The sequence below is a fragment of the Colius striatus genome, chromosome 2 (genome assembly GCF_028858725.1).
Source record: "Colius striatus isolate bColStr4 chromosome 2, bColStr4.1.hap1, whole genome shotgun sequence".
NCBI classification, from domain to species: domain Eukaryota; kingdom Metazoa; phylum Chordata; class Aves; order Coliiformes; family Coliidae; genus Colius; species Colius striatus.
In genome coordinates, this window is record NC_084760.1 from 90,240,209 (window position 1) to 90,265,960 (window position 25,752).

Genomic DNA, 25,752 nt, shown 5'->3' on the forward strand with positions numbered 1-25,752 from the left:
CACTCCGACTATCTCCTAACAGCAGGGCAATTATTTGCTGAGTGGGATTTTTATAAATCCCCTGGCAGTAGTATGTCCTGATAATTATGATGAAGTGCACTGGTCAGTGTTGATTCAGCAATCCCATCTCTAGCAAATATTTCATTCACAGCTCTCCTTCATGCTTTTACTTTTATGGCTTTTAAAGATCTCTTACCTCTCCTCTCAGCTTGCTTAGTTTTTTACAAATTACAATGGAAGATAAAAGGATTTCCCAGTTAAGTCCCTCTTTTGTTGAAGCCTTTTCCTTCTCGTTTAACTCCTCATTAAGAAACCAGAGTGAGAAAGTAAGACTTTATTTAGGTTCTTAATGTGACAAACTCTTGCAAAAGTTTCCTTCCTCAAAGGATTTTTTTTCAAGATTAAATGTTTGTTAAATGAAACATTTGTATTCATGATATATGTTCATGATTTTAGTCTTTCAAACACGAATTAAAATAGACCATACCATTATAATAGTTTAGTTAAATTGTGGTAAAATTTTTTTCAAGACTTGAAGATACAGTTTCTATTGACTTCACACTTACATTTTATATGTGTAATTATTTGTAGCGCTGTAGGTACACTGGCTCTGTTAGGGCGTATTTTGTTTCTAATTTTATATGTAGACTTTAAAAGCTCAGTCAAGAAACAACAATAATAAAAAGTAATTAATAAATTAAACTCTCAGCATATAAAACTGTTCACGTTCTATTATACCACTAGGGATCAACACAGCCTTGTATTTCCCTTTGTATCTTTGTTTCTCTTTTTCTCTCTCTCTAACTCTCTCTCTTTTTCTCCTTCCTTTCCTTCCTTTTCTTTTGCTGCTGCCCTTCAAAGGAAGGTCCTTAAAGTTTCTTTATTGTATTCTGAGAAAAAAACAGTAAAATCTTTTTCTCTACATAAAAATGATAAACAGGAAAAGATAAAAATGAATACTCAACTACATACAGTAAATATGGAATTAGAGTCAAAAGCAATACAGAATACAAAAACCCTAATATTTTCTTAGCTAATATTAATAATTTTTTTTCCTTATCTTTTTTCCTTCCTTTTTTAGCAACCATTAATTATAAAGATAAGAAAATGTTTGGGAGGAAACTAAATGATAAAATGTTAGAAATGCAAAATGATTCAAAATATTAATGTAATGCTAAGGATGGCTGGATAACAAATGGTACATTTGCCAGTATGCTTGACCTGACACAATTAATATTCCAGGTCATGCTTGGGTTTCCATGATGGAAGGTCTGAGACAGAGTATTCTAGGGGAAAAATATATCTATTGTATAACTCATTTCTCTCTCTCTCTCCTTTTTTTTTTTTTTTAATTTTCCCTGACAAGTCAGAACTATAGTCCTAAAAAAATAATCTGTGCTTTCACACCTCATTTGCCATATTTGCCACTGAGCCACCATTCACCAGAAGGGCCTGATGCAAGGAGGTCAGTAAGAAGCTATTAGCAGAGTGTCCTCCTGAGATTTGTTTGGCCGTATTGAGGTGGAAGTTAGCATGACAGTACTGCAAATAACTCAGTTGTAAGGTTTTTAACAGTTAGCACAGATTTCCCCATAGTATTTGTCACTTTATAAAATTGTTCCTGGAAATGAAGTCCCAGAATACTGGCTTTGACAGAATCCCTTCTTAGTTGTGAGGAGCATGGGTGCTGAAAAACATGTCATTCTCTCTGCAGAAAATGGGTACTTTTTGTAGTCTAATAATATTTTGGAGAGTAACGTATTTTCTTATCGACTAAAGATGGGGTAAATGGAATAAAAGTATGAGATAATATCCCAAGACAGATACTTTTCTGCCATTGAAAAAGCAGTATCAATTACAATGGTTTTGTAGTTGAGAGTGCATTGTATTAAAGCAAGGAAAAGATGAAGCTTTACTGCTTTTAACACATTGTACTGGTCTCAAGAAGATATGCAAATTTATTAAGTACCAAAGGCTTTGATCCTCCAGATTCCTAGATTTCTGCAGACTGCCAACTCCCTGAAGAGGATAGAGTGAGTAGGGGATACATCAGCACACAGCACATGTGCACAAAATTACAAAATTAAGACGCTGATTTGCAGAGATATTAAAAAATGAATGGAAGCAATTTTGCCAGAGATTGTTCTGAACTGGAAAGTAGAACCAAACATCCCTTTGTCTCTCCTGCCAACCTTTGCCAATTTTAAATCTAGGCCTAAATCCTTACCACAAACCATAGGGAATTTATAGTAAATTAGTATTAATTTTATCTGTCTAGATACTAACTCTGCTGATCGCTCTCTTATCCGTCTTATTGAATTCTTGAAAACATATAATTAAAATGTAAAGTAATTAACAAGGATCACTTGAAAAACTATTATTTAAAAAGACACTTCATAATCAATTTTGACCCAGATCTTACAAAGAGTTTCAACCATAGAAGAAGCAACAAGTTTTAATGTCTCCAACTGGCCTCACTGAAATTCCAAATCTATTTTCATACTTGACATACTATCTGTATGTGTTCAACCTGATAGTGTGTAAAAACAGAACAACAAAAGACATTTCTTTATTAAGACATCTTTTCTGCAATATTAATTCCAAGGGATGATACTAAATGGATTCCCCCATCTATTATGGTTAATTTTGGTTTCATTAAAAGCGCTAAAAGCCAATCCTATTTGTGCACCTTGAGATAGTCAGTAGTAGCATTTCAGAGTGTTTGAACCCTGTATGAATTATTGCTTTTTATACTGTCAAACATTTAAATAAAGAAATCTTAAATAGAATGTACCCAGTATCTCAATATAGGTTGCAAAATGCAGTTTCAGAAAGTCATTACACTCATGAAGCCATTTATACTTCCTCTAAGTATGTCTAACCGAATCAACACAATTTCTTAAAACCCCTGACAGTTCATCACTTTAAAGTTATTCTTACCTATAATTTTTCAGGGTAAAAAATGTTTACATTACTTAACATGTAGTATTTTTCAAGTTAGGGAAACAAAAACCAAAACCCAAACTTGTGCTGTGTAGATTGAAATAATCTCTTTTGTTGTTGTTGTTAAAATTTTTTTATCCAATTTACTCTTCGGCTTTTAAAAATTTATTTTTCTTTTCTAAAGAAAACACTTAAAAAGAGGTGGAAATTTTGGGCAGATGCAGCCCTGATCAAGGTTTTCTACCGATGAACAAACTATGCCTACCAACTTCAGAGAGTTTTTATTATGCCATAGTGGTTTATCCCATATCTTCCTGATTTACAGTGATGCATGTGGAGATATTTGTCTTCTGCAAAATATTTACATTTTCAGTGATGGTAGTTACATGGTAGTTTTTTATAAACGTGATTCACAGACCTACCATGAGAGAACAGTGTCTCTCAGTAGCTAGAGGGACCTCTGCAGACACATGGCATGGCTGGAATGCAGTTTCCACATTAGGGAGGATACAACAGCTGAACGTAGATGGCATAGGAGTGGATGGAAAGATACTCCAACAATACAATGAGCGGTTCAGTAACATATGAAAAAAAGGTAGTCACGAGCGATCATTTTTTACTTTTATTGTCATCAACATTGTGAAGGCAAAAATTCATTGATCAGAATGTAGGCAGATCCAATGGCTATGGTGCGACTAAAATTACGAAGACCTGTAATGACTATGGCACAGAAACAGTTTGTACATCTCCAGCATGGAACCTAATTTGTGTGGAAGACCTTGACTGTAGCATTTTATATTTGAGAGAACTTGTGCAACATGTATATAGTGTAAATACATTCAATAATTGTGGAACAGTGCAATGAAGCCCAGGACAATATATAGAGCTTGTGTCTATGTAGTGCTTGCAGGTCAGTGGGTGTTGGCAAGCACAAAATATAGTGGGCTCATAAGAAAATGACAATAGAACAATGTATGAAATACTACAAGATTAATAACAGCATTGGGAGAATGTGTAGCTTCGCAAGATATTTATGTGAGTAAGAGCCAGACTTGTAGAACCCAGCTTTTAAGATGCAGATGGATTTTACAGCCTATACAGATACAATTTTGCATTCACTCCATTGATTCTTCTTGCCTGCTCTTTGAACCATGGATCCCTGCTATTTTAGTCTGTCATCCTGAAGAGCTGGAGGAACAACCAGTGATTACTTGACATGCACATGTTTCTATCACTTGTCTCTAGTCACGTCCTCTTTCCCAGTTTACACGTTTTGACTGATAGTATAGTGGAATAGTTTATAGGATTTTCACTAACAGGGGAACATAAAGGGCCAAAATTGTCATTATAGCCAGATCACTTACAGAGTTGAAGAATAAAGCCCATTAAATATTAAATAACCCAACAATATTTTGAATGTTTGTCCCTTAAACAATAGGTATTATATGGGCCTTATTTAATGGTTTTGACACAAGAAATTGGAACTTACCAGTAGGATATGTTAATGAAAAAGACGTAGAGCTAGTTGAGGAGTGTTCAGTCCTCTCAGCTCCAAGAGATTAATACTTTATGGGGAGACTGATGCTCTACCTGCCTTTCTCGTGGGTCATCAGTAGTGTTCCAAAGGTGAAATGCAGGAATTTAAACGTTTAATCTTTTCCTTACCTTACCTTTCACAAAACTGATTTCTTTTCCTATTGTTTTTATTCAGTGCTTCTTAACAACTAAAATTATGATAAAAATGAAGGACAATATATTTTAACTGAAGAAATCTACTTTAAAAATATTAAGAATACTCTGACTATACCATTGTAGAAACTATAATTATCCTTAAGGAACTCGATATCTTTCATTTTCACCAGATGTATTTTAAGAAAATATCATCTGTTTCATAGGTGATTTATTTGCTTCATGCAATATGGTGTAGGAATTCTCATTTTAACAGTTTACAATTAATTGTCAACTCACACATGTCTATTTAATTTTTTTTTATATAAAACTGATAAAATTGTTAAATTTCTAGGAATTATTTTGGAACTGTCTGTCACATAATTTTGACTTGCCAGATATTCATAGATTGTTAATGATGTAGATTACTAGTTCAGAATTTGAAATGTATGCTTGATGTTAGTAATTGTTGTATTAGTTTGTACTAGTGATGCAATTAATGATCTAACCTGAAAAAAATGCAGTCTCAAATTCAGCAGAGAATCTTGCAGTTTACTTCACAGTTCAGAAACTTCTTTTTTTTTCACAAATTTTATACCATGGAAACAAAATATATTTTAATAGTTAAACAATTTAACCTGAAAATTTGTTGGAAAGGAACAATTCCATAAGTTTTCTTATATTTCTGCTTAACCAATCATTCAATTTTAATTTCAGAAATGTTGTGATTGCCACTGTCTTAGTCCTTGTTGTGTGTCAGCTACACAGAGTTTAAAGGGAAAGGATTTATATTCCCTTGCCCAAGTATTTATTTTTCTTTTCAATGATGTGTTTAGAGTTAATAGTTAATATGTTTTTGTTCATATTGTGTACAGGAAATTAGAGTGGCATTTAAATTGAACTTTACATTTCAAAATAACTGTAACTGCTGCTATGGAAGACAGAAGATTGAATGTCCCTGAAATAAAGCATGGGTTTGGAATATGGGAAGCTCTTCCTTCCATAAAATGAAAGATTCTCCCATTTGAAGGGCTGAAACCAAGAATATACATGATATCATTCTGTTTAAATCCTTTTTTAACTGTAATGCAATGCCCAGCAATACACTTAAGCTGCAGATTTATCCTATGTCAGTAGTCATCTGAAACTGCTCAGAACTACGTATTTTATAGGGTTGTTTTGATTCATAGAATAAGTGCAAGAATGACTTTTAAGTTAGTGGAAATCCAAGATAACTCCATCTTCTGCTCAGATTGCAGGCATATACAATTCACCGTTCAGAAAATCACCTGATCCAATGGAACTGCTGCTACAGAAGTCAAAGCCATTGAGCCACAGACGGCAGCAAGTGAAGAGTCCCTTCGCCGATGACATCTATGACTGGCCAACTTGTAGAAGGCCTCCAGCTTTTGCCACAGCACAGTCCCTGCCTCCTATTGACAGGCAGAAGCCTCAGGTAACATTTTTCAGTGTCTCTGAGGCAGCTTTGTTCATGTCTTTTATCATAGATTATCACAGAATATCTTGAGTTGGGTTGAGTCCAAAAATCCCTTTTGTGGGTTTGGTTTTTATGTATAGATCTAGTTGCTTGCATTCAGGATATAAAGTCTTTGAAACAGGTTTGTCTTACAGAAACCTAGATGGTATGTTAAAACAGGGAAATATGATTCTATAGATTGTTCTTGTGTTCTTTGGGGAAAAAAAGTCATTTCAAAGGGAAGAACTGATACAGTTGAATAGCTGGATTATGATTCATTAGAGGTAGAATTCTTAAAATCCAATTTAAAATCAGTTAAAAATATGGAGAAAGAAAGGTAATAGGACAAATTAATGAGTTTTAATAAATATTTTGTGGTTTTGCAATTGTTTTCCAAATGAAGGCCAAGAGACATGCTCTCAGTGTAGAATAGTTCCTGCTCTTTTGTGTCCACTAACTATATGTCAGCTTTAATTACAAAAATTCTTACATTTTCTTCTGCATCACAGCCAAGTTGCCCATCTCCCATTCTTAACTGTCATGGTCTCAATTTTAATTTCAGTTGATGTCAACATATGTTACAGATAGATTTTTTTTAAAATTTTCTGTAAGGTAATGAAGATCTCTGATATAATGCATCAGAATGAATGTCCCACAAAATGATGAACAGCTTTTGCCACCTTATTTTTAAAACCTACTGGGAATATGCCCAATATACACAGCAGATAGACTTTTGAGACCTTTTGAGACCTGATGACAGTACAATGACATGTAGCTTTTTGCAGTAAATGCCTGTTATAGGTACTTTGGGGATAGAAATATTTTGTCTTTCTCTCTTTGAATGACCACAATGTCTTCAGAACCTCTTACACTTTTTTTTTTTTCATGATACCTTGTCCTGTATTTAAGTTGTCTTGTCTCTATTTTGCTTAGAAGGATAATGCTTCTAAATGAATCTGTCTCAGTAATTTTCACAAAAGCTAACATTTAGCTACAGAATTGTATAATATGTTTTTATTGATATTTTAGTACTCTGAATCAATGTGCTTATTTTCACTACATTATTACAGCCCTTGGTAGAGGTGATCCAAGCACAGTTTTAAGTTTGAACTACTGCTGAGTTCAAACTATGTGTATGCATGTCACCTACCACTGTTTGCCTGTCGCTTATTGATTGCATCCACATTGTTCTTCAATGGGGTCAGCCGTGGACGTACCAGCTAAACCACAGAAAAGAGGCATTTCTCATCTTTATGTTATAACTGACCTGTCCATAGCAGGGTGAGTCTATATTGGTGGCGGGACATGAATGCAAAGGCAGTTGCGTTAGAGCACAGAGAGAAGATGCAGGCCTGCCAGAATAGCTTTGGAGAAATGAAGGTGAGCCACACATAGATCCACACTGCTTCTAGTAGTAAGGATCAGCTTCAGGGCAACTCTCCCCTTTCTCCTTCCCTCTTTAGGTTCCCCCTACCTTGACTGCTTGAGCCTGCTCATGGAATGAACTCATTGATTCACATTAGAAAAGAGACAAAATGTGAGCCAATAAGTGGTTTGGGTGATGAGGGAGTTCAGGATTGAGATAAATGCGACATCATAACTTTACCTTCTGGGACCAAAGGGGCTGTGATAGTCCTTCACTGGGATGTGACTGAATGCACTGTCTCTCAGGATAAGAAGGGAAGATTTTGCCTAGTGGATATGGCATAGGAGTCATGCACTTATTTAAAGAGGGAATTCAGAGGTTTTTTGTTAAGTTGCTCTTGCAAAAATGCTTTACTATATACAAAGTATCTTACAAGCTTCTTGTTAGGTTTTCTAATATTTATAGACCTTTCTAAGTTCAGAAACATGCACAGCAGTCGTGTACAGATAGCCTTTTAGAACAAACCAGAAGAGTTCTGTTTATTTTCTGCACCTCAAAGAGGGAATTTACTATATAATACTTTAATCCTTTCAGCACCCTGGGATGTACACTGTGGGGTAAATTTTCAAAGCGCAGCGCGTGGATTTAGCTGCGCGACTCTTATTGATGTTAATGGGAGTCACACGGCTAAATCCCTGCACAACACTTTGACAATTTAAGGTTGTATGTCTAAGAGAAGGACACTGGTTTGAGCTGATGAAACAGCTGGAATTGAAAACCCATCAGAATGCATCATCCTGAAAGTTGTCTGGTGAGACAATAAGCAATTAATTACTAGATATACTTGTGTCCTACTCTGTGGTAACAATTTTGGGAAACAAGCTTTTTTTTCTAATATCTATAAGGCCCACCATGAGTCACTTGTTACTTCACTATTCTTTCAGATATCTAAAATTGCTATGCTCATAGGTTTGAATATTTTATACAAGAATGTCAACTATGTATGTTTAAAGGAACAAAAATTAGCTGCCTATCAGCTTTCCCTTAGGGCAATGGGAATTTAGCATTTTATAGCTAAGCTCTATGTGTGTAAGACAGTGTATTTAAAAGAAAGATTTTAGTGATTCTTACACATCAGTTAGATCTATCTTTTTTATTATTAACTAAAACTACACTTTCATTGAAACATAGATAATGCTAAAATTAATCATCTGTTCATTAAAAGGCATTAATAACAGAAAGCATACTGCCAAGTTGCTTTCAGTGTGAAGACTAATAGTTGACTCCATCCCTTGCTTCCCTAGCCTGGCCTTCCCAGGAAGATTTTTCTTTGGAGGTAGAGTGCTCAAAGTGCTTGCAGGCACGACCAGTTTGGAAACATTTGAAAGCATCATTCTACCACAGATTCCACAAATCTTAATCTTGTAAAATGAAAATAGGTAATGGAATTTTAGAGGTCCTGTCATCTTAGATATATTCATTAGATGCCTATTGCTAGGTAAGTGTCTTCAAATACATGATTCAGAGAACAGAAAAATCTTCAAGAATGTTTAGAATTATCTTACTATTCCAACATATATATTGCACTTTCATCAGTGATGGCACATCCTTGTTTGAGAAACCTTTGCTTAGTTACACTTTTCCCCCCGGTCTTCCATTAGTAGTTGGACTATATTAATGTCATTTGAACTAATAACAGAAGAAGAGTTAGAAGGTCTTATAAATTAAAGATGGAAAAAAATCTTGCTTGGATATCTGATTTGGCCCTTGCTCTGGTCGCATATGAATTGATATTTTACAATTAAGGAGAAATAAAATATTCTGAAAGACTGTTTTTGGAAAGCAAATGTATTTATATTGATATTATTTGATAATAGTGCATTCTTTGCTCTATATATCCACTTCATACAAACCTCTTGCAATACTCAGTATTTCTTTTTTGTTATAAATTTTACACTTTTAAAATAGTTGATCATCAGATTATATATTACTAGAGCATTGCTTACTAGGTTTAATGGCCTATTCTAGTATTGACTATTCTCTCACAAGTGATAACACTTTTCATTCTGTTTTTAAAGACTTGTTGTGGTCACATTAAATGAACTTTTTTTTTTCACAGAGGCCTAGAAAGTAGAAGCAAGAAAACATCTGCAAGAACTGTAAATATTATGCTTACTTGCTTACTAGGACCTGTAAAAAGGTCTCCAAATCATGGTGCTATGCCTTTAAAAAGTAAAGTTCCAATAAAAATCCATTAACTACTTTCAAATATAGCAATCCTCCTGTCCAGCTGTGAAAAGTACTAGATGATACTTATTTGCCATTTGTGTTATTTACGGTCCATGACTTTTATGGTAACTGGTTCCTATTATTGGTTTCTATTAATGTAAAACATAAGTGAACATAAATGAGGCGTGAATCATTTCTTTTTATTAGCCCCACAGTCTTCACTTAGTGCTTGCAGTAACTCCAGCTGTGACTTGTTAGTGATAGCCTATTTAAAGAAGGATATCTTTAAGAATAAAGACTGTGGTTAGGATTCTTTGTCTGTTCATAGTTTCAGAAGGTTTCACTAGTTCATTGCAGGATCAACAATGATGAAAATAAAAATTAATTATCAACACTTCTACATCCAGAGTTGCTACTAAACTGTCCTGAACATAGTATAGCACTAATTATACTCCAAGTAAGTTCATCCTGGTTAGTACTAAAAGTAAGATATAGGATGTGTCACTTTGACAAGGCTGGAAAGGACTTCCTGTTGCTATTTACCCCTGTTGTTAAATCACTGATGCTGATATGGTCAGTTGTTAGACAATATATTGTGGGGGAAAAAATATATATATATAGGCTTGTCAAAGGATTATGAGCTTTCTTTTTTTTTTGTTTGTTTTTAACAATAATGGACTATACACCTATATTATTGAAGCCATTAGTTCGGATTCTGTTAGAATAACTGTATCTAAGTCATGTATTAAGTTCCCTTCCAGGTAGCATTCTAGTTAAATTGAAAAGAGGATATCTTTCAAGGAAAACATTATTTGTTCTCTGTAAATGAAAAAACTTAAGCTCTACATAAGGAGAATCTAGATGCAGCTAATACTTGTGTATCAGATTTTATTTCACTCATATTTTTTTGTAAGGAAAAATTAAGTTTTCCTAATAATTTCTAACAATGTATTGTTTTAAAATAATAAATATTTATCAGTAGTTAAATACATTTTCAGTGCACCTTTGTCATTCTTTCTTTGGAGCTTTGGAGCTTGTTATCAACCTTTGTGTTATCTGGAAGTCTGTATCAACTTGAACTGCTTAAATTATTTTGGAAGAAAAGTCTTGCTACACTTCCCAGACATGCTGTGTCCTGTTTCATCAGTGATGTGTCATGAATAAAAGAAGGAAAGAAAATAACTGTAACCCCACAATAAAACACTTACGTTATCCTATACCTTTCAGGGGCCTTTCCGCGATCCTGCTGAAGTATTGCGGCAGCGGTACAAGCCTTTGGAACCAACCTTGCGAGTGGCAGCATCAATCAATTCACCACTAGAGAAGGCCAGAGAGGAAATGGAAAGGGAGGAATGGAGAAACAGTATACATGACAATGAGTAAGTTCTCTGGTTTTTCTTATTTTGTTATGAGAATGTTTTCTTTATTCTGTTGCTTTCAGAAACCTTTCATGCCTGACAAAATGAAATGTCAAACCTGACAGCTTACTAGCATACATGCTATGTACGTACTTCTAAATTCTGTGTCCTTAGATTATAAACTGTTTAGGGCAGAGACCCTATCTTGTAATTGTGTGACATGTGCCATCCATATCTATGAATCTATAGAAGAACTTGTAATCATATGTAAAGCAACAGATGGGCTTAATGCAAAATAAGAAAACAAATGCAAATTCTATTTTGCCACATGCACCTTGCCAAGCGAAAAATACTGTTTCAGTCTCCGTATTCAAGGAGCTTACAGACTATAGGAGGAAAAAATGGTGTTGCATGCCAATGAGAATTGCTTTCTCTCCCAGTAGGCTCCCAAAGCTCACTGGGAAGAGAAGGGAGCATATGTTGCACGTGTTAAAACATGATGCAAAAACTGTAATCATCTTTGAAGCAGTGCACTTTCCTAAGCCCTAGCATCTGTAATAGTGTCAGACAAGCCATTTCTTTTCTGTACAATCTCAAATACAGACATAATCCATCTCATAAGATTTAAGACTATTGCAAAAATATTTCCAGTTCTTTTCTTATCATAATGAAACACTTTTCTCTAATAATAAAAGCTTTGGAGTTAATTAGGAAAAATTTACGTTTTGTCAACTTTTGCCTTGAATTCACTGCTCTTGACAATCCTTTAACATGTTACTACCAGAATTCAAGACCGAAAGGAATCACTTTTCCTCATGAACAGCTTGTGATCCACTGATTCACTGGGACACGATGCTTTGCTGTCTTGGATGTGTTTCAAGCTGTTCTATCAGCTCCATCTTGCCATGTGTCAGCTTCAGGACTTGGACTTAAGAATGCCAGACTCAATTACATTTGCATGGTTTGGCTTTTATGTTTTTTGTTGTTGGATTGTTTTCCTCACATTTTCTCTGATTTATTATTAAGAGTGGCTTTAAATAGAAATTCTACTGAGAACAGTTTGGAAAGAAAAAAATTCTATTTCAGCTACTCTTTCACTTTTAGACAATGTTGTCTTTGTATTTGGTTCCAAAAATGAGATACCGTACTTTTTGTCCCTTTCATACCAAAACCATAACTGAATTAAGTTACATATAAAAATGTACTTCTGTTTTCTATTCCTCTCTATATTCTTTCATGTATTGGGATGAGGGAGAAGCAGCTTAACTTTCACATCTCATCTTAAATGTGGGCCTTTTTTTTCCTCCCCCTCTTTCTAGCTTCTATCAATGAAATTTAAAAAAACCAAACAAACACTAGGTAACAATTTTGCATCTGACATTAAAAGTATTCTTTTCACTGAATAAGTTTTAATTGATGCATTCCAAGTGAGGCTGGATAATGTTCCTCATTTACAGGCATGACTGTGTTACCCAGTCTATTTGATGAGGTTTACCCGAGGCATCACTGTGTCAACAGTTTCAGAAGGTCAGATCTTGTAGTAAATATTTCACTGATTCTCTTCAGTGAGTGAATGGTGAAGCTTTCATTTGGTACAGTATAAATTTGGAGTCTCCAATTTTGATAGATATTAGTTGATTGGAGGTCTCTACCTTATAGATAAGGAAGAATTTATTGCAATCCTTAATGCACAGAGGCAGTGTCCTAACACCACTGATTCTCAGCTTTATGATGCTAAATGCATAGCGTATTATACATTTTCAGGCTGTGATCATTCCATTTGTGCTTCATATTCAACCAACCATGTGAGGGTCACATCTGTAACCTTGAAAAGGTGATGGCAGAGTTGCAGGTCACAATCAGGACTAACACTCACTAGTAATGCTGCAGCTGCTGTGTGGGATGCTGATCTCCAGGGAGGAGTCAGCAAAGGGTTACTCAGATTCTACAGTAGATTCTTCTCAGCAGTGTCTATTATGAATTGACAAATTTCTGTCTCTTTCTATGTAATTGTGTACTTTGGGACTGTATTTCTTCCTGGTAGTGTGTTCTATGCTGATTATTTTCCTATTTTAGAAAATAAGGAGAGTGAGCAGCGGAAGTGTGTGGCATTTTTTGAGAAAGCTTATGTTTGCATAAAATGACAAACAGAATCCTTGATCTCTGTCTTTCCAGAGTGAGTATTGTATGATATCTCTTAAGACAAAAAAATTGTCGGTTTATATCTACAATTTCCAACAAAATTCAGAGTTCCCCCTAACCTCTGATTATCAGGTTTCTTTGAAGTGACAATACATTTTTGCTAAATGTTTCAAGTTCTGTGAAAGTTTTTGTTTCTGATAAAATGCAAAAATAATTGAAAAAGCTGTGGGAGAGTTTGAGGCAGATAGAAGCAGTACAAATGAAAACAAGAGAGAATGTTGTGCTTATTTAAAGCAACTGCTGGAATTTCCTAGGTTGTAATGAAAAAGCAACTGAGTAATCTAGCCTAATAAGAATTCTTCCTTTGTCTCATGTGATTGAAGGTGTTACACCTTATTGTGCTATTTTTCATACAAATGGATTTCCCCCTCTGCTTGGATAGGAATGACCCCTATAGTTGGACCCCTTCTGAATAGCCTCTCAATAAACAAAGCTAGGGTCTAGTTTAAGACACCAACTGCTGGATCCAACAAATTTCGATCTTTGAGCATGAGAAGTTCTTCACTCAGTTGCATACAGCTGCATGCTGGCCTAATTTTCCAGATAACAGTAATGTAAATTATTTTCATTAACTTTACTGAAATGTGTCTGAAGTAATATGCCTCATGCTTCAAAGTGTACTTTTCAACACCTTTGTAAAGTCAGTGAGAATGAGTTACAATGTGATGACAGAACAGGGATAAACCAGCAATAGTGGAAGGCTGAGGTTTCCTGATTTATTGTAGTCTTTTTCTGGTGTGACATCAGGCAAGTAAGTCATCTTAACTTCTGGCTATGACTGTGCTCAGTGCTGTAGTGGAGATAGCCAAGCTAGTCCTGAACACACTGGTTCACTTGTGTGTGTTGCAGAGTGCAATGTTTGCATGCCCTACCTTGCCTTGCCTCTTGCGTGCTGTGCTCCTGGTGGGCTTATTCTCAGCAAGATAACACTTTCCTTTAGAACCAGCTTAGGTGCTTCTGTTCTATACAGTGCTGTGCACAAGAGGTACACTTACAGATAAGTGAATTCTCTAAATAGGCTCTATACTCAACATCGGTGTTTTGAGCTGCTAGTATTAACAGAATTAAAATTTTAAAAGCAAGCCAGTCCAATAAAAAAGTCTTTTCATAAGGGCTTTTGCTGTATTTCTAACTTAGCTGCCTTGAAAATGGCTACTACATTTTATGTCATAGAAATATAATACATCTGAAAACTTTTTTCAGATTATATTAGTTTTCCATATGCTTTGCAACTTTCACAATTTGCATATTTTCCGGACTGTTATTGTATTATGATAAACAGGGATTATCATATATTTTCCGATAATGTTTTCTTAACAATTCAACTTCTATTTGTAACTCTTCCATTTATTTTAATTACTAGCACAGTGTGCAACATTTATTAATCAGCAGAGTCTTTTTAAGTTAAAATACTAAATTAGCTAACCCCATTAACACAGAATACTCCAAACAAGCAGTAATAGGAGAGGTAGTTACTGTGCAAATCGTATTATACATGCGGGTGCTCTAGGGCACAGTTAAGCATGATTACCCTCTTTTGATCCAGTATTCCTCTGCTTCTTCCAGCTAATTTCCACTGGAAATTTACAAAGTAGCGCCTTCATTTTTCCATCTTAATTTTTCTAATGAAGTTCTGGGACTTTATAACACTGGGGATGCAGATAATAAGTCTGCGTATAATTAAGAAGTTCTGGAATTTGCTGCAGAAGAGATCTCTTTTACTTCCTACAAGAACTAGACTATGCTTTTTTTGACAATTTACATTATCACAAAGAGGGGTTAAGCAAAATTTGCCAGAAGATTCTTAGATTTACTGATGCTAGGATAAAAGTGATTGATAGTTGATTGAAAAAGAATGTACTTAGTTTGTTACTGTAGACAATATTTGTAATAATGCACTCAAAAAATAAGTTTCTTGTGACAGAAATACTGCTCTAAGGTAATTGTCTAGATACGGTAAGTAAAATATTCTGTCTTTATTTTTGCAAATTACACTTTGTTTTTAATATGCACTCATTAGCTAAATAATGGATACCTTACTGCAGTTGTTTTGCAGTGGAAAAAATTAACAACACTATCACATATCTAAAGTTAAAGTCTTGGTAGTATTTTTACTACTAAATTACAAAAATATACAGTATATACAAATATTATGAAAGTTGAAAAAAACCAAATAAGCAGAATATTCCTTCTGGTTCTCTGGTTTTAATATTTCCTACTGTGCCTTGGTAGTATTTATGGCAGTCGATCTTTCTCAGAAGCCTGGGTAAATTTTGAAGCATTTCTGGTATCAGAATGCTTTTACTGCTAGACTACTGGGATTTTTGCCAGGTGGGCTTATTCAGAGAATGTGCTGAAGGACCACTCTATTTTTTTGCTGCCATTTGAATTCAAGAAAAAGCTAATGCTTCTTAATTGTGCCCTAATGAGAGGTACTATGCAGCACTGGGACACTGCTGCCCTTGCAGTCAATGATGGACCTGACAAATCCTCCGTGTCTCTGTTGCTACTCTCTCCTCTCCCATTACTAAGGACTCTAAAACCCAGTACTTACTGCTGCTTCCATCATATTGGTCAATCCAATTGGAAAGCCTTCAGTGTCTAAAAATCGTCTTCCATCACTTATCACAATAGTGAGAGATGTCATGATAAAAGAGACAGAATTTAAAGAAGTGGTAGGCAAGGCACACAAGAAGAAAGACCATGAGACAGGTAAAATGTAGGGAAAAGGATTAGAAAGATGAAATGGCAGGGAGGTGCATGATGGGATGACTGAAAGGAGAGAGAAAGCAGCCTTTATTTTTGTTAAGCAAAAAATATCTAGGATGTCTTTTGAAATTTAAATGCATGCCACTGACAGCTATCAGATCCAGGATTGGCTATTAAGTTGTGGCTTCTTGGTCTTTTTTACCCCAATTTTACATGATTAGGTTCAACCTAGTTTGGTCCTGACAACAGCATAGCTGGCTTCCATTACCAGTGACACTGCCAGCTTTGGACCTGGTCCTCCCTCAAGTTGTGTATGTGTAATACTGTTATTTGTAAAACCTGAGATGGTTTCCTATTTTTGGTTTCAACTCTGCCTCACCTTGAATGTATTCTTTGGCATATCTCTTCAAGTTTTTGTGGTGGATGAAATGAAACAGTTTTTCATTTTAAAATTTCTCTTTTTTTGGGGTAATTTTACCTCCTATTAAATCACCAACTTTTGGAAAGGGTCAATCTGTACCATGTTTTATGTCATGATATAACATCAATATGGAATTTAATTTTTCTTTGATTCTGCAACTTCTATCTCTGTCATATTTCCTGAAAAACTTTCAGAATTTCTGAATGTATGCTTAATTCACAAGGAAAAATTGCAGCCCAGATGCAAGAATCCTCTGAGGGATTTTATTTTCTTTTTGTGAAAAAAACCTGAAGAGGTCTAAACTTGTGCAGTTGTTAATGACATCATACCATTGTCTGGATTTAATTTTCTTCTTCTTCCATATCTCTCTTATGTCACATTCAGAGAACATACTGTCATTAATTTGGGGAAAAATTGTGTCAGGTGTATATATAGAGCTACAGAACACGATACCATTACTGAAGTGTTTTGCAGTGCTATTGCTTTTTACTATTATTATTGGTTGTGGGGGTATAATGACTTTTGTATGACTCTCATTAATATGGTTACCCTACTTAACACAAAAAATTGTTTTAGTGTTCTTTTTAATAACTTATTCAAGTAGAGTAATGAAAATTCTTACTTTAAACAACCGTTGAATTTGGAAGCATATGATTCTTTCTTGTAGTTAAATTGTTATCATTCTAAGGATCTGCCCACCTGGCTGTGACAACAGAACTATAGACAGAAGAAAAAAAATGAAGTTTGTACTTCAGCCTACTTTATACCATTATACTCCATGACATTCTTTCATTTAATTTTTAATTTAAAAAAAAATATTTAATCTCTTCTTCCTGAAAAAATTGTAGTTGACTTTATTTTTTCAGTCACAGTGATACATTCCAGGCTCTATAATATACACTCCAGTTAATGATCTCAGAGAAGACAGGCAGCAGAATTCAGAAGATCATATTTGTGCTAAACTACATGTAGAACATACTGTTAGTTATGTCTTTAAAGTGTTAAAATACATGTATTTTTTTGTTTGCAATCGTGGTAGAACATAGATGGAGTATTTATATGCCATTTTTGGCAAAGATTTTGACTGATTGCCTGATTAACTGGCTAACAAAGATTAATTGATTCACAGTAAAATCAAAACCTTGATGCAGGAAATTTTATTGGGGAAAATTTACTTTTTCTTCTACTTCCCTAAATAATTATTTTTTTGCCTTTTTGTATATAAATTTTACAGTCATAGTATTCATATTGAATTATGAATGCTATGGCTCAACTAAATTCTATGCATATATGGGCAAATCCCTAAACTGCTAGCCTTGTCTTCTCAGCTATCCAGTCCCCTGAGAAAGCCAATTTTCTTTCATGTCTGAACAAAAGAAAAATGTACTATTAAAATGCAATTCAGAAGTGATAAAAACTGCAAGTGGAGCAGCCGGCTCACAGCACCTTCGATGTATTCTCTGGGACACAGGGGCCACATTAATTTTTGTGTGTGTGTGATGTCCATCCCATGTGCAAATTAGCATTACAAGTACCATAATCTGTCTTATGTGAGAGTGTCCTTTCCCATGAGTATACACATGCTACTATAGCTTTCTATAATTTAAAAGTCTGCTAACTCAGTGTTTTCCTTTTGCGAACTTTATATGACATTTATTTGTGGTACTTGATAAAATAAATTGATACAGTTGGCAAGATTCTAAAATAGTTTATTTTTATGAAATGGAAAGACATGTAATTTAAAAAAATAAATACCCAAACAGTTCCTGATGGATCAGTTAGTCCAAACAAATAATTTTCTGAATCTGCATCAGCTGAGAGACAAAGAAAAATATTTTAATTGCCATCTTTATGACAAATTTGTTTGACTGTCTAACTGCTGTAGAGACTCTGGATTCAGAAAAGATTTCATCTAGGAAAGGATTTTAATTAACTATACCTGTTGTCAAGGCAGTTAGTGATTTTTTTAAAACTTTTGAAGCATATATTTCTAATTTTATTGTATAGTGATTTTTCCTGCACTTTTCTGAAAAAGCGACATATATTCTTTATTCTAATGCCAGCAATGACAAGATTAATTAACAAGATTTTACTTTATATTAAAATGTACCTATTAGCTCTCATAACTCTTTTGCAAATGGAAATATATGGAACCAAGACATCCTTGTAGAGTCTCTTGCAGATCCTTTATATGTAAAATGTTTTTCACTGTCCTCCATACAGTTTGCTGTGGAACCTACTCAGAAAACCTGTAGCTGTCCGTAAGAGTTAGGGACATCCATCTGAAAACCTCTTCCATGCCTAAAGGTATGGCTGGGGTTTCACTGTTCAGTAGCAAACTGTACACAGCAAGTCCACCAAAGGTGACCAAATCGTCCATATGACCAAAGGTGAAAGAATCAGGCTTCAAAAAAATTGTTAATTAGGACATAATTATAACTTGAGAGTAAAATACACCATTTGTGGGTTCAGAAGAAATTATTTCTTTGCTTTGTGACAAGATATGGTCACTAGTACTATTCTGGTAAATGAGATTATGGTTTATTTAGGTTTGGTTAACAGATAGCAAAGGATGCATACCTAGTTTAAGATATAGGGAGCAAATTTGCCTTCATTGATGTTTACACTGCTGGCATGCTTGAAATGTTTCTGTCCTGATGGAGCAGTTGGGTTGAGGTTATGTGTCAGGGTCCTACATAACTTGTGAAGTGTATGCAAGTTGTCCTGAAATGAGTTCTGTATTTGTGTGTGATGCGTGTCTGCCACTGACAGCTGGCACAGACTGTGCTGCATGCTAAGGCTTGGGGTGTCAAATTGAACCCTGCTCATTCTCTTTTCACATCACACCAGTTGGTAGTTCATATATATATATACAGCCAAAATAGTAATCAAATAATGCAAGTTAACCAAGTTATATCTTTGTACAGAAATTTCATCTTATTGAAACTCTATGTCTCCTTACTCCAAGTTAATGTAAAAGTAGCTATAAGAGAAATTGGAGTAATCCTCTCAAAATACCGAGGAGGAACATTAAGAAGGTAGTGGAAAATAGCAGGAGCAGTGCTCATGTCAACGTTGGTATCTATGATTTACATCAGTCCTAGGGCTTTTAGAGTAAACCATAACTGATTTTTAAATATTCTTGAATTTCAGATTTCTGCAATTTTCTTCATATCGTAAAAACGAGAAATATGAACCGTCAATTCATAGGTCGGGCAAATATGGCCAAGAAACTTATGGAATTAAACACTTCCGAGAAATACAGCCTAAGAAATGGGTAGTGGACAAGGTAAGTCACTGCAAAAATTAAATAATAGTTTACTTTTTGTAGGTTGTTATTATATTAGAACTAAGTAAACTTTGGCCTGATCCAGAGATCATGGAATGCAAGAGAAATTTTTCTAGTGTATTATAAAAATCATATAGTTAGAGCTGATATGATGAGATATCAGGCTTCCTTGACTCTCTTTCTGGTAAATTCAGTATCAGGAAATTCAACACCTCTCTCACCTACAAGATAAGGATTTAAAAGCCTGATTAAGTACAGCTCTGGTTATTAAAGTTCTACAAGGTTTTGTTCTAATTTCTATCATCTTTTCTGATTTTTGAGGGATTACATATATACTTGCACATTAAGATAAGCTTCTGAAAATTATGGAAAAACCTCATTAAAAGCAACAAAATATTATCTTACCTTCTTTGGAAAATTCTAAAAGTGGAGAGCCATTTTTATTTTAAATAGTCTAATTAAACTGCCTGCTTTGTTAGGAATATCTCATTTGTTTCTGGTTATGTAATAGTACAAGAGGTAATTTTCCTCAGAACATGTTCTAACATGAGTCTATGTAATGTTTGTGTAACTTGTGTTTGTATTAGGTATCATAATGACATTAAGAAGGATAATAGACTTGGTAGACAGTGCAGCACAGAGCCACAAAGGGCTCTGGAGCATCTTTTCTATGATGAGAGCATGAGTGTGATGGAACTCTTTAGTCTGGAGAAAAAAGGCTCAGAGGAGGCCTTCCAACCCCAGTTGTACATGAAGCTTCAATGGGGAGCTGCTTACCCAAACAGAGAGATAAGAGAAGATAACTATTTATGACCTACCTGCTGCCTTAATGAGTCATTAGTTTCTAAGAAAAACTCCAAAACCAACCTCCACCTCGACTATAATTTAATGGAAAAGGTCCTATGGGCAGGTGTGAGGTCATATGTTTGTAACTGTTAAATTTGAAAGAACACTCTGTCTCGTGCTTATTTCTAAACTGTATTAAAACTTAGTATTTACCAATGTTATGAATAAAATGATTATGTTGTAATGTATCACCAGGCTAAAGGGCATGTATCAAAATATTATCAAAACCAAACAGATTTTTGCTTTAAACTGTCAACTAAATGTAATCGTCCTTGAAGTTTCTCATGAGTGGATATTTCTGTGGGTGCAACATCTATTGCAACCTGAATGGCTGATAACCCTGCCATGATGTATATTCAGCTACTGACAGCATTATAGTAGAGAAGTTTAATTTATCTTTGCTGCAGGGCAAACTACTGGAAGATTTACCAAGGAGTTCAATGGTCAGTGGCCAATGACCCCTTTGAACTGCTGAGGTCTTATTTGATATTAGTTGGTATTAGCTGGCTTGTTTCAACATATAAAAAATTGTTCTTGTGTACGTTCGTGAGTACATACTAGTTGTATTTTCCTGAGGTTATAATGTGTTTATAAGTGTGTAGTTTAATTCAAGTCACAAAAAGATTAGTATGTAAATTATATAATTACTTTAGAAGCAAAATGAACAACAATGAAAAATATTGCCTTGTTCTATTTCTTCTGGAAAATGAAAGGATATTAGCATAGGCTTCCTCTAAACATAATAATTACCATAGCTATATGAGGAAAAGTTAATAGTTCTTTTAATCTTGTTACAATCTGAAAATTTTTATCTCATTCCATTTACATTTAAAAGAAGTTTCTGAGTTAAGGGAAAAACTATTCTTCTAATTCTTCATTAAAAATAAACAAGAAATGGAAATACTATACCTCTAGTGAATCTGAATACATTTGTAAACCACTATAAAAATGTTTACATATTTTAAGTTTAATGTCGTATGTCTTAATACCTTGGAATGCCTTTGGTAGAATTTATGTGAAAAGTATCAATATAAAAAAATTACCAGTCATTATTAATTTAATCTACAATGATAGGTTCCAATGTACCTGGAAAGTCAAGGGATCAAATACACCAACAATAATCTTTCAGTTGTCAAAACTCTCACATATGTTCCTATTTACTGAGGCAGAAATGATAGCTTGCAGCCTTTAATTGGTATTTGAATTAGTTTGCATGTGCATTTTAGAAAACTGACTTTAATGACATAATTTAATGTTTTCTTATTTGCAAAATTCAGGATGTGACATTTTAAGATGTTCCTTCTTGATAGATTCTTTTCTCTGATGCCTTATTATAGGTGAATTACAGTACGACTGCATTACTGTTTCATTATTTGCACAGGCATTTTGGCCCTAAACAGAATTTTATTATCTACAAAGCATAAAAATACCTAGTACTGCAAAGAATTAATTTAGAGAACCTAAGCATATTGCACAGAACATAAAGTTGACCTTTACCGTCTACAGCTTTTGGAATGGAGTGGGATGTGGAACACATCATAGATTTAATGTGGCACAACGCTGTCTGCAGAAACTTGGGTGGGACTGTGACTGCCTGCCCATTGCACCTGATGATTGAATCTGCTGTCACCAGCATCCTGATAATAATGAACATTCAGCTTAACGACCGTGATTATGATTATCATAATTGATGTGCAAGTGCAGTGTGTGGGGATCATTACAGCTGAACTGTACAGCAGAGAAACATGCCTTAGTTATGGATAATTTTACTTTTATGCATTGATTGGGATAAAATATGCCTTTCAAGTTCAACAGGCCAGCTTAATATAATTTTGAGAAGATTTCTACATGTATGAATTGATGATTATGAGCTTACTGCAAAACAATCATTCTAGTTGTTTGTTTTGAATTGTTTCATTTCATTAATAATGAGAAATAATTAAATAATTAGATGAAGTTGAGTGGAAATCATTAAGGTGTACTGCCAGCATTAATCAAATATCAAGTTCAAATATGTCTTATTGTCATGGCCTTGCCTACTCTTGGAAAAATAGCCCTTGTAATTCACCACTAACACAATTCTAATTTTGGTGGAGCAGTAGAGATTGGACTTTAGTCAACACTACTGGAATCTTCACTGTATTTGTATTGCTTCCATCTTTGTCACCAGAGACAGAGCATTACAGGCTCAGATTCAACCAGTATAGAGAAAGGTACAATCAACAGCTTCAGTTGATTTTTATGGATAGTGATTGCCTGCATTGAAGATTGTATGAAGTTGCAGAAGTATTTAATTAAAGCTTGACATATATAACAAACAAACACAGTATGTGCATGTATTTTAAGCCAAGAATATTACTGTATAACCAAAGTATAGAGTTTGATTTACACTAGCCATAATTGTGGAACTTTGTCCAAGAACTGGCAAAAATTTCCTACCTGGGATAGCAGAGATAACAGACTATGGAAAAAATTCTAGATCTTTGACTTGTTCTCTATGATAAAGAAGACTGTAAGAATCAAATCTCTATGAATGTCTCAGTTGCATAATTCTTCTCACAAGTCCTAAGATTAGACTTTTTATGAGGAAGAACAGACTCTGCTGCGTGTCCCAGGAACTAATTCTATTTTATATTGTCTGCTACCTCTGAAAGTTCTATAGCCTCTGTGTTTTTTCATTGTTGCTCACATTATGGCCCAAAGGGCCCTAAGATATATGGAAAGAGGTCCACAGGAAGAATGTAATATGTCCCAAAAATGTCGGTGCCTTAAAAAGTGAATGTGACTCTTCTACAATGCCATGGCTGACCCGTTTTCTCCCACGTTCTTCTGAGACCACTACAACCTGTAGTTCCACAGCAAATTTGTCTTTGCATAGTATTACTGTGAGGGGAAAATAAGGCCGGAGAGAAGTGATATCTTCTGTTTAAAAATGAGTTTCATCCCCAGGGCCAACAACATGCAACATTCATGTGTCTAGTGGATGGTGTCATTATGTGGCAGAATTATTTAATACACTATTCATGGTTTTCCATCTCAGACTATCCTGAAATTGATTTATATTTCACCTGAACTCCACATTTCCTAAAGTTGCAGTGATTGGACTTGAGAGAAGTATACTGTGTATGTAAACTTTTTCTCTCTTAGATTGTGACTCCCTGGCACTTTTTTAAAGGAATTTTCTTGTTTTCATTTTAATTAGGAAAAAAAGATTTTCTAATAACATATGATATTGCCTAATACACATCTGCATCTTACATGTTTTAAAGCTTTTAAGGCCATGTCTACTACTGTACTTTGTGTCAGGAGTCACTAATACACAATGGAAAGAGTTAGCATGTATTTTGAGTATCAGATTCTTACTTCCCCAAGCCAACTGCAATGTGTTTTCCTAAGCAATGCAGAGCTGACATAATGTGGCTATATTGGAGGGGAATTATTAGATGTTCTATCAGAGTTTGCGTGTTATACTACCAATTTCCTCATGAGCCATGTCAGGGATAATAAGGGCTGTTGCCAAAGTGTGTTGCACTCCAACAATCCCTGGCCAATGACATGGCTCCTGTATGATTATTACTGCTGGCATGACTTGATGTTTCTATTCAGATGCTCCAAATGGACTCTTAGTTTGAGTTATCAACTATCTTTTTCCAAGATAAGGCTGCTTTCTGTCACATTTATTCCTACGCTAAGTCCTGCACCAAACCAAATGATTTAAACCCAAGGATCTGGTCCTACAACAGCAATATTTCCAGTATTATTCCTGGAAAGTCTTTCTACCCTGCAGCATATATCTTCTGCTCTCAGAATAACTCTTGTGAGCCAGAACACTGCTGTGTCTTCACGTGAAATCAACTTGAGTAGTTCCTTGGTTCCACATAAGGTAATTCCCATAGCAGCATTAGTCTTAAGCTGCAAGCTCTTTGAAGCTCAGATATTCAACTACTTGGTTAGGTAGTACCAAAAAAGAGCCATGTTGCCCAATTTGATGTCACAGGTCAGCTTAATAAGCAAGTGGTCTCTTAAACTGGGTATTAAAAAATGTATTGAAGTTACTTTTGCAACTTCTGCTTCTGAATTTCGTGCTTTTTTAAGTAAATGTCATAATGTACTGCTGAGAAGCAAATAGCCAACCATTGGAAGATTAGACATTACCTCTTGTTCACAGGACTAGAATGACGTATCTCTCATCATAAGATGCACCCATTCAGCCTTCCCAGACAGCAAATTACTTCTGACAGTTGACATAATGATTTTTCCAATGACTGTGTCATATTTACAGAAATACTTTTAGTTACAAAGATCACTTTCAGAGGTCTCATTGGAAGTTTTGAGCTGCAGATTGTCTCCTGCTGGCTGCCTTTGAAAAAATGTCAGTCTTGATAAATGTAATGCAAATGATTATTAACTACAGCAATCTTTTGAATTTTTTTTTTTAGGTATAGAAGGAAGGTAAATGATGTGAAGCAAATTAAAATACGCACAATATATTCCTGGCTACTGTTTAACTAAATGCAAAAAAGAATCTGTGGTTAACTAGAAGGCTGCAAAGAAAGACTGGAAAAACTTTCTGGTGAACATTACTGATGAGTTACAGAGTCTGATTTTTGAGGGACTGCTACAAGTTAGTGACTGAGAAGATACTGTCACCACTCTCCTAATCAAATGCATTCTAGTGGTTATTTGTAAGGATTTGTCAGCATCTAGTTGAATATTTTATAAAACTTGATTTTCAGTTCTATAATTTCTCAGTGGGAAAATGGGATGATGATCCAAGGCTTTGAAGAATAAATTGATTTAAAAGAGAAAATTAGATGGTACTTATTATACTGTCTAACTAGCAATCCTGTGTCATTTGTCTATTGGGTGATAAATGTCTTGCTTTTCCTACCTTCCTCATTTAATAATGTTACTCATATGTTAGTGGCATAAAAGAAAATCTTGCTTTTATAGAAAGAGCTAACTTTAGCCATTATTTCTTTGAGAGAGATATATGTATGTTTTAACTTTATAAATAAATCCCATTGTGCTTAAACGTTTTAAAGCCTTAGTACTTAATCAGAAACACGTTAGAAATAGAGTATGGTGACCAGTTGCTTTGAGTACTTTACAGTAATTTGTGGTAGAGCTCTTCATAAATGTTTTGTTTACATTGTTTTTAAGCGTTCACTATTTGGATATTTGTTTGTTTGGAATTAAAAGTTCTCACAGTAAATGGGGAGGAGCTTGTCCTTGCCTTTTTAT

The 25,752-nt window shown here is 34.7% G+C and overlaps 1 protein-coding gene across 1 annotated transcript in view; it reads left to right on the forward strand.

Annotated features, from left to right (window-relative positions):
- The window catches only part of SPATA17 (spermatogenesis associated 17), an 83,346-nt gene that overhangs the window by 45,276 nt on the left and 12,318 nt on the right, over positions 1-25,752 (forward strand). The window contains exons 7-9 of the mRNA XM_061990733.1: positions 5,864-6,067; positions 10,911-11,062; positions 19,527-19,662. Of these exons, the coding sequence (XP_061846717.1) occupies positions 5,864-6,067; positions 10,911-11,062; positions 19,527-19,662 (492 nt within the window). The remainder of the gene's footprint in view (positions 1-5,863; positions 6,068-10,910; positions 11,063-19,526; positions 19,663-25,752) is intronic.